General features: G+C 47.1%; 5 protein-coding genes across 5 annotated transcripts; 2 read left to right on the top strand and 3 right to left on the bottom strand.

The window, feature by feature from the left end:
• Positions 1–5,147: 5,147 nt before the first annotated feature.
• On the bottom strand, positions 5,148–6,584 carry LOC127777243 (transcription factor LRL1-like). The gene has a single exon (XM_052303809.1). It carries the CDS (start codon positions 6,130–6,132, stop codon positions 5,497–5,499), a length of 636 nt encoding a protein of 211 aa, XP_052159769.1. The 5' UTR covers positions 6,133–6,584; the 3' UTR covers positions 5,148–5,496.
• Positions 6,585–6,702: 118 nt separating this feature from the next.
• Positions 6,703–10,305, bottom strand: LOC127777241 (mitochondrial phosphate carrier protein 3, mitochondrial-like). Its single transcript, XM_052303807.1, has 6 exons — positions 9,703–10,305; positions 8,721–9,082; positions 8,555–8,598; positions 7,636–7,850; positions 7,407–7,531; positions 6,703–7,312 (listed from the first exon to the last, which is right to left on the bottom strand). The coding sequence occupies exons 1-6, from the start codon at positions 10,288–10,290 to the stop codon at positions 7,243–7,245; spliced, it is 1,404 nt and encodes a 467-aa protein (XP_052159767.1). The 5' UTR covers positions 10,291–10,305; the 3' UTR covers positions 6,703–7,242.
• On the top strand, positions 10,300–11,460 carry LOC127777242 (E3 ubiquitin-protein ligase RING1-like). The gene has a single exon (XM_052303808.1). It carries the CDS (start codon positions 10,414–10,416, stop codon positions 11,401–11,403), a length of 990 nt encoding a protein of 329 aa, XP_052159768.1. The 5' UTR covers positions 10,300–10,413; the 3' UTR covers positions 11,404–11,460.
• Positions 11,461–12,465: 1,005 nt separating this feature from the next.
• Positions 12,466–14,979, top strand: LOC127777381 (L-type lectin-domain containing receptor kinase SIT2-like). Its single transcript, XM_052303961.1, has one exon. The coding sequence runs from the start codon at positions 12,622–12,624 to the stop codon at positions 14,734–14,736; it is 2,115 nt and encodes a 704-aa protein (XP_052159921.1). The 5' UTR covers positions 12,466–12,621; the 3' UTR covers positions 14,737–14,979.
• Positions 14,980–16,043: 1,064 nt separating this feature from the next.
• Positions 16,044–17,143, bottom strand: LOC127777598 (ethylene-responsive transcription factor ERF014-like). The gene has a single exon (XM_052304201.1). It carries the CDS (start codon positions 17,042–17,044, stop codon positions 16,355–16,357), a length of 690 nt encoding a protein of 229 aa, XP_052160161.1. The 5' UTR covers positions 17,045–17,143; the 3' UTR covers positions 16,044–16,354.
• Positions 17,144–20,270: the final 3,127 nt, after the last annotated feature.

Below are 20,270 nucleotides of genomic sequence, written 5' to 3'. Positions count from 1 at the left end.
TATCAGGCCTACGTACATGAGACGTGCACAGTAATATTGAGCATAAAAGGGTAGCTAATCGGCAAGTGCCTGTTTAGGTTGTGTTGGGTATAAATGGTTGGGAATTAATCCCTTTGCGCATATAAAATAGAATGACTTATTAACGTATGATTAATTAAGTATTAGCTAATTAAACAACCTTAAAAAAATATAAACAGGGTCAGCCCTGACTTTTTGGTGGCCCGGTGCGGAAAAAAAAAATAAATGCCCCCATTCACCATAAAAATATAAGATAATATTTAAAATCTCATTATCATTAACGAATTTCACACGAATAAGTTTAAAATACAATCAAGCAGTCACGATATGCTCGATCACCGATTGGTCCTCTGTCTTTCCTCTGAACCTATCAGGCCTGATACCATAATATACATATTTTGGAGACCCCTAATTTTTGGAGACCAAATACGGTCACACCGTCCGCACTGACTCAATGCCAGCCCTGAATATAAAGCCACTAGCTATCAGCAATACCACCAATAGGAGCTGCGGCGTCGGTAACCCATGGAAAGCAACGGCACTAGGCAGCGACACTACTGGTGGCGGTGAGGAAGAAGCCGGTAAGAAGAGGCACAAGAAGACGGTGGCAGCGGTGAGGCCACCAGTGCTGGATGCAAGCCCCTCGGTTTGGAGCAATGTTAGACGAACCAGTTAAGGAAAGCAATTTGAATCAAATTTGTCCAGCGAAAACACATTTACGTACAAGGGCAATTGCAAATTTACCATTACTTTAAATCGTTATTGCAAGACTGCCACTAAAAAATTGCAAAAATACCGCTAGAATTGTCATTCGAGTGGCATCCTTACAATATTAAAAAAACCGGTGGCAAATTTGCAAATGCCCCTTAAGTATAATATGGTTTGCTGCCTCCGTCTCGTGAGCAAGAACATACTCCTCTATACTTCATAAATTTCAAGTGATGAGAGGATGTACATGCCTCTGTCCAGATTTATAGGATTAGGATATATTCTATCCATCCAAAAATTGTTATATTTTGGAACTGAGGGAGTACATAGTACCTAGGTTATTCCCCCTATAAAACATAAACTTAATTTAGGATATAACATATTATAGTATTAATATATGTCATCTTGTACTAGTTCTATTTTTTGAGATAATCCGTTAAATGACATCGACAAGTGTGAGTTCCAAGAAATACCATCATACAAACGGTTTTGTCCCAAAAAACCATCGTCGTTAGGGTTCTGTCCATCCCGTGCCGTTAAGTGTTATAGGATGAACAGTGCATTTAACAGCGTGGAATAGACGGAACCCTAACGGCGATGACATTTTTAGGACAAAGTCGTTTGTATGATAGCATTTCTTGAAACTCGTACTTATTTATAGCATTTCTTGGATTTGGACGCTTGGTCGCTTATCAATGGCATTTCTTGGATTATCTCTTTATTTTTTTCATTGAAACAAAGCGAGTAAGAAGAAATATCAATGTCAGTCAGCTTCACTATCCGAGGGTGGTCGTCATACGATGGCAACGCCATTTTATCTTAGGGACATGATGGCAACGTAACGTGAGGTGTAGCTAGTAGTTTGGGTGCCCCATGAAACCAAAAGCCAGTGCTAGCGATTAGCAGCAAATGACAACACGCGGGGCCCTTTTGCGCGAGCGCCAACGTACGTGTTCCAATGAGCGCATCAGCCGCCCGGTGGCCGGATCGAGCAGCTGTATTACCCATATACGGGGATACATATACGGATACATTGATACAGGGATATACCATTTCTCAAAAAATATGGATACGGTGATACGTCTATATATATGTAAAAGAAAATTATTAATTCTTGAAAGAAAATAGCCGATTACAATGTAGCAATCTTTTGTAATGATCTCTTGTAGTTGATTCAGGTGTAGACTAGTTGAGAAATAGCACCACTAATAAATAGATATACATCTAAAAAAACTAGTATTTCAGCATACTCTGACTTTTCTACTTCTTCTCTAACACCTAAACATATCTCACCAAATCCCACAACGGCTTCTTCTCACTATCATTTGGATGAATGATGAATCTGCAGCTGGATTAGCAGCGCGCTAGCTCTAGGAGTGCTAGATGCATTGACACTTATAGTCACAGTAATCATCAGACCTATAAAATATATATACACTCAAGCATGGAAGAGGCCAACAAGAAAACAGTAAAGGGGAACAAGAATAGATAAAATCACATGCAGACTCAAAGCATCGAAGAAGCCAACAAGTCAATCGTTCAATAGAACTTGCCTCACTGGGGAACCAAGGAATCAAGTCAGTGGCTGCGACGGCGGTGTTGTGCCATGTTGGCGTTGCGTCCGTGGTGGAGACGGTGAATACACCCAGATGCACATCTGCATTCAGCGTCTGAAGGCCCACCAGCATGCAGCGACGATGCCGACGGCTAGGGGCGAAGTTAGTACAACACTGTACATTCTAGTGTTTTTAGTGAGAAATTAGAAATTTGGGGTTCATGTGCACCCCAAAAAGAATATTGCTTCACCAAGCAGTTAAGGAATGCAATTTAAATCAAACTTATCAGGCAAAAACACATTTAAAGCATAATATGGGTTGCCGTCTCCGTCTCCTGAGCGAGAACAAACCCCTATATAAATTTGAATTTCAATAATGCTACCACTTACAAAATTAATTTTGATAGCTCCTTTATAAAGAGAGATAATAATCTCAAGTGATGAGGAAGTATCCCCTTCAACGATAAGAAGAAATATCAATGCATCAGTCAGCTTCGCTATCCGAGGGTGGTCGTGATATGATGGTAACGTCATTGCATCTCAGGAACATGATGGCAAGTTTGGGTGCCCCATGTAACCAGAAAACCCGCGGCCCTGTTCTTTTCTCCAATAAAAATTGTATTAAATTTTGGATACTCATGACACGCTTTTCAAACTGCTAAACGATATGTTTCATACGAAAACTTTCTATATGAAAGTTGTTCTAAAATATCAGATTAATCTATTTTTCAAGTTTGGAATAATTAAAACTCAATTAATCACACGTTATTACAACCTCGTTTTGCGTGAAACACTTAATCTTCATCTTCATGACATTCAAACACCACCGACAGGCTTCTTGTGGTGAAACCAGTCCACCCTAATTCAAGTTCTAGGCTTAATACTAGTACTCATATTTACGGTTTTTTTTTAAAAGTAATTGACGATAAATCGACAGTGAAATGTTCGTGATGACTTTGTTAATCTCAAGATATATCAGTCTAGTCGAGGAGTTTATAAGCGTAAGATATGCATGTGCATGCTCATAGTACGCGTGTCGTGAGTGTTTGCATTTGTAATGGGTTTATGAAAAAGCAATGCTAGCGAATGACAACACGAGGGCCCCCCCTTTGGCGAGCGCCAACGTACGTGTTCCAATGAGAGCGTCAGCCGCCGGCCGGATCGAGCACACCCCGACCCCGACATGCCGCCGCCCGCGCGGCCCCAGCCCTGCAATACCACGACGGCGACGCCTCCGCCGCGTGCCGTCTCTCTGCCCGTGCGGGCGCCACGCACACACACAAATACACAATCCCCCCCCGGCCCCCGGCCATCCGCCGGTGCAAGTGCAATGCATCCGCGCAACGCAACAACACCCGCAACCATCGTCAATCTCTCTCGGGGGCGGGCTCCACGGCCAAGGCCACTCTCGATCGACCACGTGGTTAACTGGAGCAGCAGCAGGAGGAGGAGGAGGAGTGCGACTGCTCAGATGATCAACGGAAGACGCCAAGACGGGGTCCAGTAGGGAGTGCGTCTTTTTTGCCTAGGAAGGATGAATGTTTTGCAAACGTGATCAGGGGTCAGGGCAGGGGGAGCACCGGAGATCCTCGATTTTGAAGTGTTTTGCTGGGGTCCTAAAGCTGGCTCCTACTAGCAGTTTTGTTGACAATGGAGCACGGGAGAGTGGACGAACCAGGACAAGCTGTACCGCACGGACAAGTAGTCCCCTGGAATGATATAACTCTAGGTTTTTAAAATTACTAAACGGTATTTCTGATGTAAAAAAAATTAGGGCATTTACAAATTTACTACCGGTTTTTTCAATTTTGCAAGGATGCCACTCGAATGATAGTTTTAGTGGTATTTTTGTAATTTTCTAGTGGCAGTTCTGCAATAACGATTTAAAATTGTGGTAAATTTGCAATTGCCTTTTTTACAGAGAAGTTATGGTAAATATCAGAATATATTCTTTTTATTTTGAAGTAATCACTCAATTAATCATATGCTAAAATGATTTTCCCACTACTGAACAGGGGTCATTGTGTGCTGAAGGCTCCGTTTGGTGTTGAATTGGATACATGTTAAAGTATTTTTGGGAAATTTTGAACTTTCTTTTACAGAACCTGTAAATGATATATGACGGCAGGGGAGGCATAACAGTTAGACAAATATTTATATGGTGTGGTGATATGTGAAAAATATCGAAACGTTCAAATAGCACTTCGTCAGACAATCCGCATAAAAATCAAGTAATCCTTCTCCGTCAGATTGTAGAAATACTACCATAATTCAACTCTAATAATTCTCAACTCGATTGAAAATTATTCGATCCGTTTCCACACCTCGAGTTACAAATACTATACCCTTGTCTCTAAAAGACATAATCCTTCATAGCTAGAGGATTAAAATTTTTAAGAATGGAGGGAGTACATATATAGTAATGTAGCTATCGCAACCATTGCTAATAAATCAAGAAACAAGTTTTACGCACTCAACATGATCCGACTGATTAGATATTATTAATAGTACAAGTTGATCTGTGGAGTTCTCTACGAAAGATCCCATCTTTCGCCTTTTCACGAAGGTACGCAGAAAAAAGTGCTGCACGTTCTGAAAACCGATGAGATGATCAGATGATACGATGCGACGAGGATTTGCAAGGGTCCCGATGGGCCATACTCAACACGTGTCGAACCGTGGCACGACGAGGCCCGGTGGACCAGCCCATCGTTCGTCTCGTCGCCGATCCATCACATGGTTGGTGCCTTTGGTGGGCTCCCCAGGCCAGTGCATGATTTGGGCTCTGTACATTGCACATTTGCATTACTGACATTAAATCGGACAGTGAGGGGCACACGCAAGAACATGCAATGCAAAAGCTTGTTTTGTCGATGAGCATTTTTAATTACCAGCTGCAATTATCCATCCATTCCATATATGGAGCATCCTAGGCTAATGATGCTGTCATGTTGCAGCATTAAACATGACATGTTGTGATGAATTTGTCTATGCTTGCATGCATGCAACCCATGGAATCCTAAGAACAATTTGTAGAACATGTAGTACATTACAGATTTTATCACTTGCAGTTGTTGTACAGTCACAATGGTTTAATTATATCACTAACTAAACTCTCACTTCCGGCTTTAGTTCAATTTAATTACATAGTCATAGCACATGCATGCATGCATCATGTCACACGAGTGAACGCTCGAATATCTATGAATATCTAACTAGGCGTAGTACGACGGGCAGGAGTAGACGGCGTCGCCGGCGAAGCCGGCGGCGGCGGCGTGGCCGCCGTGCATGTGCAGCGCGGCGGCGGCGCGCTCCAGCGACTGGACGTGGCCCTTGAGGAACTTGACGTAGCGGATGGCCTCCTCCAGCATGGACGCCGTGTCCAGCCTCGCGCCGCCCGGGACGAGCCGCTGCAGCGCGCGCATCCGCTGGCTCACGCGCTCACGCCGCAGCCTCGCCGCCACGCTCTGCGGCTCGCTCGACACCCGCGCGTTGCGCCGCCGCGGCCGCGGCGCCGCCGCCTCCTCCTCCTCCGCCGCGTCGATGACGCCCTGGCGCGTCGTCGTGTACATAATGCCCCGCGACGACGACTGCACCGCGGCCATGGCGGCGACCGGATGCAACGCCGGCGGCGCCGCCTGAGCTCGAGAAGTAGAAACCGTCGCAGCGTTGAGTAGACCTCCTGCAGGCAGTACTGGAACCTGGGCCGCCGGTGACTGACGCGGCGGCGACGCCGACGGCGACGTGGATGGAGAAGGCGAGCTCGCCAGTGCACTGTCTAGCTGTGAGATGATGTGCATGAGCTGCTCCTGGCTCATCATGTCCATTGCCATGTCGAACTCCATCTCCATATCGTGAACAATGGAAGCAAAGCAAGCAGCAATGGAAGCTGTGGTAGGTGTGCTTCACTTCCCTTTGGTATGTGGTTCAAGTGTTCTAGTGGATGGCAATTTATAAGTAGATCTCTGTGTGCGAATAGATTGTCAGGAACAGAGAATATATAGTTCATATTGTGGAGACAGCTTAGCAGAAAAGGGAAGGGAACAATGGGTCCATTTCTGTGTCAGACAAAGGATTAGGCCAATCATTCAATCAATTGCACCACTATTGTGTGAGCCGTGCTCATGCATGGCTAAATTAGGCCTTCATACTATCTTCCATTCTCTTTAGAACATGGAGCTAGAGTAAAAGACTAACAAACTAAAAAACAGAGTACTCCAGCATGCATTGCAGGTTGTGGATATTGTAGCGAATATAACATGATGAAGACCGCAGGTTTGCAACTAGTAACAATAACCAAATACTATTTCAACGAGTCCAGACAATCAGGATTCCACAATCAACTCATACTGAGAAAAAAAAGTGACAGCTTTATCCCTGTCGTCATTTGCACGGGGAATCAGGGATTGCCTCCAGAAATATGAGGGGAACAGAAGATGAATAACTGAACAAGGAGTAATTTACATCGTAAAATGGGGAATGCCCCAAAGATACATGTAGAGTAGTATAAAATAATTAAATATATGAATATGGTGGTAAAGGAAATGGAACACAACCTGTCGCTAACCATCTGGGTTCCTAAATCTTATTTTATACTCCCTCCGTCCCTTATAGATTTTGCTTGGATATGGCATATCCTATTACAATGAATGTGGACATGAAGCCTGTCCAAATTCGTTGTATTAGGATGTGTCACATTCAACCAAAATTCTTTATATTTAGGGGCGGAGGGAATATCAAGTTCCTAAATCTTATTTTATACCAAGTATTAGAACTTACACTTGGACAAAAAAAAATATATCATTGTCTGTTTTAACGAGTTCCTCTCATTCCAAAGATGACATAGTCATCCTCTACAAATATTTTAAACAAAAATATAATTGAACTCATGTGACCAATATATTTTCCATCCATGAAGAACGATAAGTTCCAAAAATAACCAAGTTGTCCTAATGAGAAAATCAGGCACTGACAGCTTTCAATCCAGCATCTGAAGTGGCTGGTGCTGGCGTAACACCACCGGTAGTTGGCCTGTTAAATTATAAAGTGAATTCTCAATTTACTGATTCAATCGAAAGATAATGACGCTGTTCTAATGACAGAAATAATAAAGAAAGATACTTACAATCCAACCATGACTTTGAATGCATCATAAATTCCCCATTGAGCTCCAGTAAGGGTACCGATCATGACAATACGTAGGGGCAGTCCACGAGTGAATAGACCCCAGAGACCAAGCTTCTTAACAGCCTACAGAAATACATAACTGTAATCAGTTGTTCATCAACAAAACTTCAAAAGCAAAGCACCACAATGCATTAATACCAGAGCATTGTAATAAGTAATAAACTCACATCACCCACTGTAGCACCCTTGGCATTGTTCAGGAAAGAGACTAGATTATCTGCCGGGTGAGAAACAATAGCACAGAAGACACCGGCAATGTAACCACCAGCAAAGCTGATACCCAACTGGAATGATTTGCTACACTCTGACTTCGGGACAGGAACAGCATGCTTGTAGATTTGTTCAACAATGGTCTCAAAGGATGCAAACTTCATCATTGTATCTGAGTATATCATTATTAAAAATAATAATAATGTCTAAAGGTAGAAATAGAGAAGGTATGTGGCAAGATATATTTCTTATGATACCAAAAAACAACCAGACATGAGCTATGGGAAGCATAAATTCTGATTTACAAATGTTGTCAATTTGGCTCCGAATTTGACAAAACTAAAATTTCACATGCCTGGCAAACTTTAAATAATTACACTAAGAACTAGTGACACATCAACTACAGATGAACTTAATGCCAGAAAATGACTAGTAGTTTTGCAAGTGCAAGCTTGTTATGTGACTGTTTTAAATGTGAGGAACTGAGGAGCAATGATGTACACTATGGAACCAACAAGTGAGAACAACCAATATAAACATATGACAGAAGACTCAACTATAATTTATTAGGAAGTAAACATAAGTGAGAAAATTGCAAATCCAGAAGTCGTATTATCAGCAAGTCAGCAGGTGCATAATTTTGAAGCTACAATGGAAAGGGGATCAATCAAACCTATCTTAACTAGGCAGTATATAATTTAGCACAGAGGAAAAAGTCTCATTGCAATGATGCATAGGGTAAATACAACATATTTCCCCACAAGAAAATCCAACATATTTACCATTCAATAATACTATAGTAATGGAGACAATCTTATTCTATTGATGAATATAAAAACAACACAAATTTAGGTCAGCCAGATCGAATTTACTTACAAGGAATTTGACGCCCCCAAAGAGGAACAATCCCTTTGTAAAGACTGCAATATTTGAAAACAAAAGTTGTGACATCACAAAATCCAATGCTTTTATATCACATTAAAGTGAACGCCAGTAGAAAGAAATCAATTCAAATTCTAATACAATAAAAGGATTTATGTACCCCAAGGCACCCTCGGATTTAATGAACTTGGGGAGCCCATCGCCAAGCCCACGAGCAAATCCAGGCTGTGTCTGCACACGGACTTTCACAGCTTCGAAAGGGCACAATGCCACATCAGCAATGACCTCCGCAGAAGCTGAGCCAGCAAGGTATATGAGCGTCTTATATTTCTGAGCGTACTCAGGTCCTGCAATGTCTGAGTAGTACTTCTTAAAGAATTCATAAAACCCAAACTTGCAGGCGCCCTGAGCACTGTAGCCAAGAAGAGTGGGAACCCAGCCCCTGAAGAAGCCCCTGACTCCTTGCTCCTTAGCCAATATTCCAAACCCAGATGTGATGCTCTTGTACTTTGCTGGATCAATCTGGTAATGGTTACAAACATAATCATGTTAGAACGATCAATGATCTTCGGACAAACCAACAAAACGATGTATACCTTTTGTATATGTTCTCTATGTAAATATATATACCTTCTAACAATGCACCCAGTAATGTACTAAAGCAGGCATTATAATTTGAGGTGCGGCACAACATAACCATGTTAATCATAAGAGATGCTAACACTTCCTTAGGAGGAGTGAAAATGTCCACAGGATAGATGGTTCTCAGTTCTCACACAACCGGATTGGCAAGCTATAAAATTCACTAACTCTGTTTAACAAATTAGATCTAATCAGGCACCCATAATAAAAATTATCGCACATCATCTAATTCCCAAATCAATTATCCTACTATTGATACGCTTCATGTTGATAATGAATTCAAAATAACGAACATCAGCAAATCTACAACTCGCCAACTAAACAACGAGCAAACAACTAATCGGCAGAGTAACAAGGAATCTATACAAATAGATTCAACAATGCTAATCGCTTCGAACTAAATAGCACGCCGACGGATCTAGCAAAAGGCAACCCCGATCCACACAAGTGCATGAGGCGTGGCATGAACCAATTTCCGGATCTAAAATCTAGCAACCGACCTGCATGTTGCACTTGACGAGGTCGAGCGGGGTGACCGCCATGTGGGTGAGGCCGCAGCTGGCGATGCCCCCGGCCGTGCAGGCGGCGTAGAACGCCGGCGAGTACATCTCGATCTTCTCCCTGGGCGCCTGGATCTCGATCGGCGCGCCCCCTCCTACACCTCCCGGGGCCGCCGCGGCGGGGAGGCGGAAGGCGGCGCCGCCGCCGCCCGCGGTGTACGGCCGCGCCCCCGCCGTCGAGTAGAGGAAGCTCGGCAGGAGCGACTCGCGGGAGCGGTCGGAGAGCGCCATCGCCGTCGCCGCCGCCGAGATCTCGGGCTCTCCTCCTCGCTCTCGCGTTCGCGACGATTTGACGAAGGCGACCGAAAAGTTGGAGGCGGCGGCGGCGCAGTGATAGATGGCTGCTGCGGCTTCCAGAGCCAAAGGAGATATCGGCTCGGCTTGAATCGAGCCGAGCTCGAGCTTGTAAACCTTTTTGAGCCGACGGCCCACGGGAGCCCACGGGGGCCCACGGCCCAGCCGTCCAGGCGACACCACCTCCTTGATCACAAGGCAGAATCGTGTGCTTCGTCTCGCCGGAGAAGCCATTCCTTCCCGCTCGCCGGCGAGAAGGTTACTGACCTGAGTGACCTACCTCTCGAGCATTCCATGAACTAGTCGTCTTATAACTCAATGTAGCATCGCGCTCTCTTGCCGTAGTGTGGTGAGGCAATGTCGACGGGCGGGAACGGCGGCGGCGTGCGGCGGCGGAGGTGGAACCTGTACTGGTGCTACGTGTGCCGCCGCGCGCTGCGGGTGGTGGTGCCGTCGGCGACGTCAGACGTCTACTGCCCGCGCTGCTTCGGCCGCTTCCTCCACGAGATCGACCTGCCGGTGCCGCGCGTGAGCCCGCCGGCGGAGGACCAGTTCTTCCAGCCGCCGTTCTTGCCGTACGACGGCCCACGCCGCTGGGTCCTCTACACTGGCGGCGGCGGCGGCGGGGACTACGGCGGCGCTGATGTAACGGCGCGCCGCCGCCGCTTGCCGTCGCCACCGCCGGCGCCGGGAACGCGGCGCCAGGACGGTGCAGGCGATGGCGATCCACCTCCACCGGCGCCGGCCATCGATCCGGGGGAGTACTTCGCCGGGCCCGACCTGAACGCGCTGATCGACGCGCTCACGCAGGACGACCGCCCCGGGCCGCCGCCGGCGCCGGAGTCGGCCATCGAGTCCCTCCCCACGGTGCACATCTCGCCGGACCATCTCCCCGCCGACGGCGGCTCGGAGTGCCCCGTCTGCAAGGAGGAGTTCGAGCTCGGGGAGACCGCGCGCGAGCTGCCGTGCAAGCACGCGTACCACTCAGACTGCATCGTGCCATGGCTCCGGCTGCACAACTCCTGCCCCGTCTGCCGGCAGGAGGTGCCGCCGCCGCCGGAGCCGGACGGTGAATCCCCGGGCATCGACGGCGGCGGTGATGACGGTGCCGGAGGAGGTGGAGAGCCGGCTGAGCCGCCACGGCCGGCCATGGCCGGCTGGGACCCTATTGCGCTGCTGGCGATTGCACTACGGCCGGACTTGAATGGTTGGGAGAACAGCCATGGCCGGAGCGAGAGTGAAGCGGATGACGATGAGGTCGCCGGCGGCGGCGTCAGTACGACGGCGATGATCCATTCCTTTTTCGTTGTCGCAGCTTGTTTCCTCTTCATTTCTTTCCTTGTTTAAGAATACATAGAGAACTTTTACTACTGTGTTCGGAAGTGGATTCTAAACTCTCATGAAACATCGGGTTGTTTACATGTCATATACATAATTTAATTAGATAGATTAATATACAGTATATCACTTCATAAACATACAAATTAAAAATTAATTTCTATTATAAGTTTGGAAAAAAAATTAAACTATGGCTAGTTAACATATATTCACAGTTAAATTTATTTTTTTTCGTTGTAACCTACATAGAAATTAAATTTGACTTTACATGTTTGTAAAGTTATTTATCACATATTAATATATCTTATTGATTTTTTTTAAAAAAAATTATAACCATTTAGATGAAATATATATAATGAGGGGATGCCCCGATAATTTAGAATAGTTTCTGTATCTGTTCATGGTAAAATCAATCCGGATATTTCATCTCTTTCTACACGACTATACCGTTGGTGGATTGACACGACTACACGGAGTACCTAGTATTTTATATGGTACTGTACGTATACGTGTCCAGCTATATATTCAGTGTTTCGACAATTTCGTCTCAACACAGCGTCATTTACACGGTTCTTTAATTATCCATCTCTATCTACGAACTTGCAAGAAAATGAAATGGGAACAACGCTTACCACGGAAGCTTTGTTTTTCAGGTAATAAGGCCGACACTTAAAGCAGACAACGACTTTGACATTCTGAGTTTTTGCACCCGCCAATAATAACTGCAGTTCATGCACTCACCAAACCGGCACTTGACGAACGATGCCGATGGAATAGGTTCGGATTCTTCCTTTTTGACGAAAAGATCGGGTAAATTTTCGCCAAAGTCACGAATTCACGATTATATCATCATTTTGTATCCTTTGATTTCACTCCTGTCAAAATCGAATTCCCACATTGACTGACTGATCGACCAGGTTGTTTACCTTCGGTGCACACGATAGCGCTTGGTTTGCCAATTAGAATGAAATGATGATTAGTGAGACCTGAGAGGCTGAGACCACGGAGTCAGTCAATGCGTTATGCTCAATGACAGGTGGGCCCTCCTATCCGGTCTCCACTAATAAAAGATTAGGTCAACTCTCGAGTCAATCGATGGACAGTTTTAACCACTACCGAACTAGTCCGACAAATCAAACATAGCAGCTTAGCTCACTTTCAGTTCGTTCGATCTCGCTTCCATTTCTTCGCCATTTGAGCTTTCTTGGAGGTGTTTGATCGATCAGGATGCTCGCACGCGATGCCGTTCTGCGTTTCGCCGTGCGATTGTTCATCGTGATCGTCGTCTCGTCTCGTTCTTCCTCGGCCGACGACGGCGGCGGCGGCGGCGGCATCGACTTCATCTACCAAGGTTTCCAGCACGCGGCGAACCTGACCATGGACGGGTCGGCGAAGGTGCTGCACGGCGGCGCGCTCCAGCTCACCAACGACAGCAACCGCCTCGTCGGCCACGCGTTCCACGCCGCGCCGGTGCGGTTTCTCGACGACGGCGCCGGCGGCGGCGGGGGAGGAGTGGTGTCGTCGTTCAGCACGGCGTTCGTCCTCGACATCGTCACCGTCGGGAGCGGCGGCGGCCACGGCCTCGCGTTCGTGGTGGCGCCATCCATCACGCTCCCCGGCGCGTCCCCGGAGATCTACCTCGGCATCCTCGGGCCCCACACCAACGGGAACGCATCCGACCACGTCTTCGCCGTCGAGTTCGACACGGTGATGGACCTCGAGATGAACGACACCAACGGCAACCACGTCGGCGTCGACGTGAACAGCCTCGTGTCGGTCGTGTCGGAGCCGGTGGCGTACTACGCCGGCGACGGGAGCACCAAGGTGCCCGTGCAGCTGGAGAGCGCGCAGCAAATCCTGGCGTGGATAGACTACGACGGCGGCAGCAGCATCCTCAACGTCACCGTCGCGCCGGCGACGGTGACGGAGCGGCCTCGCCGGCCGCTCATCTCCACCAAGCTCGACCTCCTGCCGATCTTCAAGGAGAACATGTACGTCGGGTTCTCGTCGGCGACGGGGAAGCTGGCGAGCTCGCACTACATCTTGGCATGGAGCTTCCGGACGAACGGCGTCGCGCGATCCATCGATCTCCGGCGGCTACCAAAAGTCCCGAGGCAGAGCTCGCCGCCGCCCAGGCTGCTCATCATCAAGTTCGCCGCGGTGGCCTGTGCAGGAACACTCACCCTGATCGCCGCGGCGATGGTCGCGGTGCTCTGGCTCCGGCGAAGGGCGGCGCTCGCCGACACGCTGGAGGAGTGGGAGCTGGAGCACCCTCAGAGGATCCCGTACAAGGAGCTCTACAAGGCGACCAAGGGGTTCAAGGAGAGCGAGCTCCTTGGCGCCGGCGGCTTCGGCCAGGTGTACAGAGGCGTGCTCCGGCGCCGCTCCGGCGAGGCGGTGGCGATCAAGCGGATCTCGAACGGGACACGGCAAGGGATGAGGGAGTTCGTCGCCGAGGTCGCCAGCCTCGGGCGGATGCGCCACCGCAACCTGGTCGAGCTGCGCGGGTGGTGCAAGCACGACCAGGACCTGCTCCTCGTCTACGAGTTCATGCCCGGCGGCAGCCTCGATGCGCGGCTGTTCGGCACGGCGGCGGCGGCGGCGGCGGCGAAAGCGCCGCCGCCGCCGCTTCTGACGTGGGCGCAGCGGTTCGCCATCCTCAAGGGCGTCGCCCATGGCCTGCTCTACCTGCACGAGGAGTGGGAGCACGTGGTGGTGCACCGCGACGTGAAGGCGAACAACGTGCTCCTCGGGGCCGGCGACACGGGGGCCGCCCGGCTCGGCGACTTCGGCCTCGCGCGGCTCTACGAGCACGGCGCGACGCCGGCGACGACGCGCGTCGCCGGCACGCTGGGCTACATGGCGCCCGAGCTCACGTTCACCAGCCGCGCCACGACGGCCACCGACGTGTTCTCCTTCGGCGCGCTGCTCCTCGAGGTGGCGTGCGGGCGCCGCCCGATCGAGCCGGCGGCGGGGGAGGCGGACGGCGACGTGCTCCTGGTGCGGTGGGTGCGAGACCGCGCGCTCGACGGCGACGGCGGCGGCGACGTGCTGCGAGCCGTGGACCCGAGGCTGGAGGGGTGCTACGACGAGGAGGAGGCGAGGCTGGTGCTGTGGCTCGGGCTGATGTGCAGCCAGGCGAGGCCGGAGGCGAGGCCCAGCATGAGACAGGTGTGCCGGTATCTCGACGGCGAGGAGATGTTGCAGGAGGACGCCACGCCGGCGGCGATCTTCTCCGGCGCCGACTCGTCCGATCTCTTCGGTGGCTCGTTCGTCGTGTCCATGACGTCGTCCTCCGCCGGCGGCACCATGTCGGCCAGCTCGCTGCAAGGCGGCCGGTGAACTACACTGTACATATATACAGGATACGAGTAAAAGTACTATAGAACTATAGAAGTATAAAACTGTACTGAATATGAGTGTGTTGTGTGTACACTGTACAGAGGTAGTGATTAAGCAAAATTCAGAGAAGTGATATGGATGGAGCCCAAACAAAAGAATCTGAATTTATGTCTACTACTAGAATCAAATTCAGAATACAGTTTGGTCGGGGGGTTTTTCTCGATTTCCGCACGGTGAGATGCGCCAAATCCTCACATCCCAATTAGCCCTAATACCCACGAACCGACGAACGTGCTGGGCCGGCACAACAAGGACGGCCCACGGCGTCTCTTATTTTCTCGCAGGCCCGTGGCTGTGGCCCGTGGGAATTCGCGTGGGCCGTGTCTGGTTCCGCGGTGGGGACAGGCCGCAGGCTGCGAGTTGTGGACGGATCCAGGTCGTCCACAGTAACATCAGAGATTCTAAGTCTGCTACAGTGATGAATCAATGCATCAAACAATGTCCAAACACTGTAGCAAAGTGCTGTATAAATAATAATTATTGCCGTTTGAATGATTACTGTTCATATTTACTGTATAGAGCTGCTGTATCACTTTGTTTTGAACCATTGGATGTGGATCCAACGACAAACAACATACCCTATTGAACTGCACTGGTTAAATGAGTGGATGAGAACTGGTTGTGGGCTAGCCTTTTAGGCCTTGTTTGTTAAATGAGTGGATGTTTAGAATTAAACGAGGTGAAAGAAATACGTGGCTGTTAGATCATAGTGGATCCACCAACTTTATGCTGTTAGATCATAGTGGATCCACATTAAAACCGAGCGATATATCTTTGTAAAAAAATAATTATATATGTGAAACACAAATTAAGAGCTAGTATATATCAATTATATCAAAACCAATTGTTTTACTTTCAAAATCTACTTATATAGGAATGCTAATTAAAATATATAGAAGTTAAGAGTTGAATATTAAATCCAATTTTACTTTTAAATTTATTGAATCTAAACTACCATGTACCTCGGAAAAAGAAATCCAGTTTCCGAATCAAATTCTTTTAAAATCTAGCTTTGCACAAAATTGTACCGGAAGATATACGAGTTCTTTTTTTAAAAAAGCAGGTAATTTTAAATTTTCCATTACGCGGCTTGACAACCAAGCTAACAACAAACAGGCCGGGTTCAACAAACTACCTGGGGTTTGAATCCCAGCTGTTCAAACAAAAACAGAAACAAAACAAATTAAAATACGAGTTACTTTTAAAAGAAAAAGATAGAAACCATTTGCATATAACCAAATAGTGAGATGCCATAATACTTGTTTATCCATATTGTACTTTTCAAGTAACTTTTACAAATGAAACAAGCAGTTGTAAGGAGGTTAACTCCATGGAAAGCTACCTTAAAACATGTAGCTCCATGAGAGCTCCTCCAGAAATGCTTCATTAGCTTAATTATTACAAATGTCTACATCGAAAATCGAATCAAAATATCATATATATGAAATTAAATTTACTGTATAATATATCATACCATGCATGGCCATTTCTGATTAATTACTTGAGATTAATAACGATTAGTCAGTTGCTTAATTGCTTCTTCCTCTTTGACTCCACTTCAGTCCAGAGAGGAGAAGCTCCAGAGCGCAATGTCGCCTTCCTCCTCCCAGCCGCACTCCTCCTCCATCGCCATCGCCGGCGGTGGCGGCGGCGCGAAGAACGCGCTGCACGGGTCCATCATGGCGTACTCCATGCACTTGGGAGACTGGAAGAACGCCTCGATGTCGGCGAGCAAGCTGTAGTCCACGTCGACGTCGCTGATGACCGTCTCCGGGGAGCTCACCGGCGACGGCGAGGCGGCACCATCGCTGGAGCTGCAGGCAGGTGTGCTGGCCTCGCTGGCGCTGGCGCCGCCGCTGTCGTCGACGCCGGCGAAGACGGCCGCGCTGCAGCTGCTGCTGGCGTTGGCGTTGGCATTGGCGGCGGCGGCGGCGGCGACGCGCTGGATGGACTTGGGCGACATGGCGGCGGCGGGGAGGTCGAACGGGAGGCGGACGGGGAAGTTGAGGTCGGCGGCGGCGGAGCCCTTGAGGCAGAGCAGCGCGGCGTCGTAGGCGCGCGCCGCCGCCTCGGCGGTGGAGTAGGATCCCAGCCATATCCGCGTCTTCTGGCTCGGCGCCCTGATCTCCGACACCCACGACCCCCAGCTCCTCATCCTCACCCCCTTGTACGCCGTCCTCTTCCCATCACCGCCGCCGCCGACGCGCCTCGCCGCCGCCGCGCCATTGCTCGCCGCCGTCTTCACCATGTCAAAACGTTTGATGGCTTGAAACGCAAGTGATCTCTCGTTGTGCCTCGCTGTCTGATGCTGCTGCTGCTGCTCAGTGTGTGTGTGGCGTGTTTGACACTTCGATGTGGCTTCCTGTATTTATAGGGCACAAACCATGTCAGAGACTGTCCTAATGTGTAGTGTGATTTCATCATGTGTTGTTTATTAGTAATTACTATAGGTATAGGTACAACAAGTTTTAGAGTTGGACACGGTTATTAAAAAAGTAGGTAGAAGTGAGTGCTGGAGAGTTATGATTGGATGAGTAGTAAAAGTATGTGGGAAAAGTGGATAGTGGAGGATTGTGATTGGTTGGATTGTTGGAAAGAGAATGTTGGTGGAGAAGTTATTATATTTTGAGACAAATCCTAATAGCTAAAAGTTGTTATATTTTGGGACGGGGGAGTACTACCAATTTGTTGATCAGTTGAATAGTGCTTGCTAGTATTATGTTCACATCAGGCAGATACTGTGACAAATAATTAATATGCAATCGATCGATCTCCATTCTGAGTCGTACTACGTTTTAATCGGCAAATAATGGAGAGAGGAAATGAACTAGGAAGCATCGTCCTGTGCGTTAGCTAGAATGGATCAATGTTTGAGTAAGCATAGATGTGTGCAGCAGCAGCATAAAAATAATGATAATAAGATTAATAGGGTGATTAGATTAGACCTTAATGTGGTTTATTGTAATGGGACTCTTAATTACGTAGTACACACAGCTGGCTTACGGCCAATAGTTTAAGCCGGGTACGAAGTGTTCGTCAAAGTGTCAACAACACCAAGCTGTCACTTTGGAAACGGATGAAGCTCATGCTGACGGCCATGGCGTACTAATGTCACTTTTGTCAATGATGCAACATGGCTAGTACATTGCAGCTATGTACAGTAGAGCTTGTGTTGGTAAACGGCTGCGTGTGCTTTGCTCGCGTAGGTCAATCGCTGTCATGTGCAGCCATGCATTGAGGTTTCGCTTAAAATTCAGAGCTAAGCTACTAGTATTAGATTAGTACTATTGTGTTTGAAGAACAGATGCTTTGGTCATTGAAACTGTACTAGTTAAGAATAATCACGCGACTTAACCGGCCATCGCGTTAGCAATTAGTAGCACACATGTGATTAGTTTAGTCGCTCCTCCCAGCTGTAACAACCTGCCGACGAATTGACCGCGCGTTAGATCACGACATGCGTAAAAAAAATAAAAATCGGGGAAGACGGCTGCTTGCTGGTGCTGTTCAGTTCGGCCAATGAACAGCAGTGGGAATTCACACATATACTTCTCCTTCTCCAGAGATTAGAGAAAAACACAGCAGCGCGCAGCTGTAAGCTGGCAGAGTAACATGCGATCTAGCTAATCCCTCCCTTCGAAAATAAATTTAGGTGATAAAACTTTCTAGCATTATCTATATTCATATATATATATATATATATATATATATATATATATATATATATATTATAATGAATCTGTCATGCTAGAGAGTCTTATAACCTAAAACGGTTATAAAAAACCAATCTTGTATAAGATGTGACATATCATAGTATCATAAATCTAGACATATCTTATGTTGCACTCCTTCCGTCTTATTTTAAACGTATCTATGAGTTTTCGTATCTAACTTTAATTGTATGTTTTTTGAAACATTTTTTTTTAAAAAAACTAAAAACATAAGTCATGCATATTACTATCCATGTTTTATCATCTAACAATAATAAACATACTAATAATAAAAAGTTCAAATAAGATGACAATCAAAGCTGGACATGAAAACTCATAACTACGTTTAAAATAGGACAGAGGTAGTAATGGAATGTGTCACATTCAATTCAGGCCTGGTTGGTTTAGTTTCCAACTTTTTCTTCAAACTTCAAACTTTTTCATCAGATCAAAACTTTCATACACACACAAACTTCTAACTTTTTCGTCACATCGTTTCAATTTGAATTAAACTTTTAATTTTGGCGTGAACTAATCACACCCTCAGCTTTCTATGGGATGGGGTGGTAAGGGTCGCGGCAGCTTCGTGGATTCCGGCGGCGGTGTACGGGCGTCAGCACGGAGAGGGGGATGGGCAGGCAGCGGAAAAGCCGTACGAATCCGTGTGATTCTGGTGAGATCAGGGGGCAGGGGACGAGGAGCGGGAGCTAGCTAGCTGGAGCTAAGCTTGCACTGAGGTTGCAGGGAGAGCCCGGTGGGTGGGTGGGATTCGGAATATGGGCGGGCGGCCGCGGCCTCCGAAACCGCGTTACGTACGTACTCGTACGTAGCAGTGTGTGGCTGTACGCAGTACGCTGCATCATTGCTAGCTCAACGGTGCGTGATGCGAGCTGAAGTGAACGTACTGCTGCCTCCTGACGTAGTCCGTACCTGCCGACGACAGTTACCCAAACGAAAATATGTAGCGTAAACTTGAAAACAAGATAAAAAGATGGATGTTCAAGGACAAAATGTTAGTTTTTATATTTACACTATATGTTTTATCATGTTATACTCTCCATTCACGTAAGCAACCCAAAAGCAAAAGCAGATTAAAATAGCTTCACATGATGTTAGGTATCTGGTTACCAATGGTTTGAAACATTTAAAGTTAAAATCAATAGGTATTCGTAGACAGCCAGAGTAACTGATTGCTAACGTATGCATGCATACAAGTTTAGTTCAACGCTCAAATTAGAAGGTCAAAGAAATTGGAACGATGTAACAAAAAGTTAAAAATTTATATGTGTAGAAAAGTTCGATGTAACGGAAAAATTAAAAGTTTGAAAAAAAAAAGTTAGAATCTAACAAGACCTGAGCTGGTCGGCATGGTAATTGTGTGATGAAACGAACTTATGTCAAGTAGTTCAGACTTTAGAGTTTGTTGCCACACTGATTAATCATAGCGTGAGAGTACTTAACCATATGACTTCGATTATGAAACAAATGGAGAAAGCATTAGTCAATTAACTAGGTAGGCTAATGTATTACTACTTACTTACTGGAGTAGTTGTTTAGCCCGATACCTTCAGTATGTATGAATCTGAACGCATGCATGCCAGGAGTTCAGAAAACGGCCGGCACTCTGTTCCATATTCACCTTCTCGACGTCCCTCGCTTTGCATTGCATGTGACATGCATCTCCACTTGCCATGTTGCCAGGTGAACACTTTGACAGAGATTTTTCGCAATAAACCAGTGTCTTCTGACGAAAAGAAAAGAAGC

Source organism: Oryza glaberrima, chromosome 6 (genome assembly GCF_000147395.1).
Source record: "Oryza glaberrima chromosome 6, OglaRS2, whole genome shotgun sequence".
In the NCBI taxonomy this organism is placed as follows: domain Eukaryota; kingdom Viridiplantae; phylum Streptophyta; class Magnoliopsida; order Poales; family Poaceae; genus Oryza; species Oryza glaberrima.
This window is presented reverse-complemented; position numbering and strand designations above follow the sequence as displayed.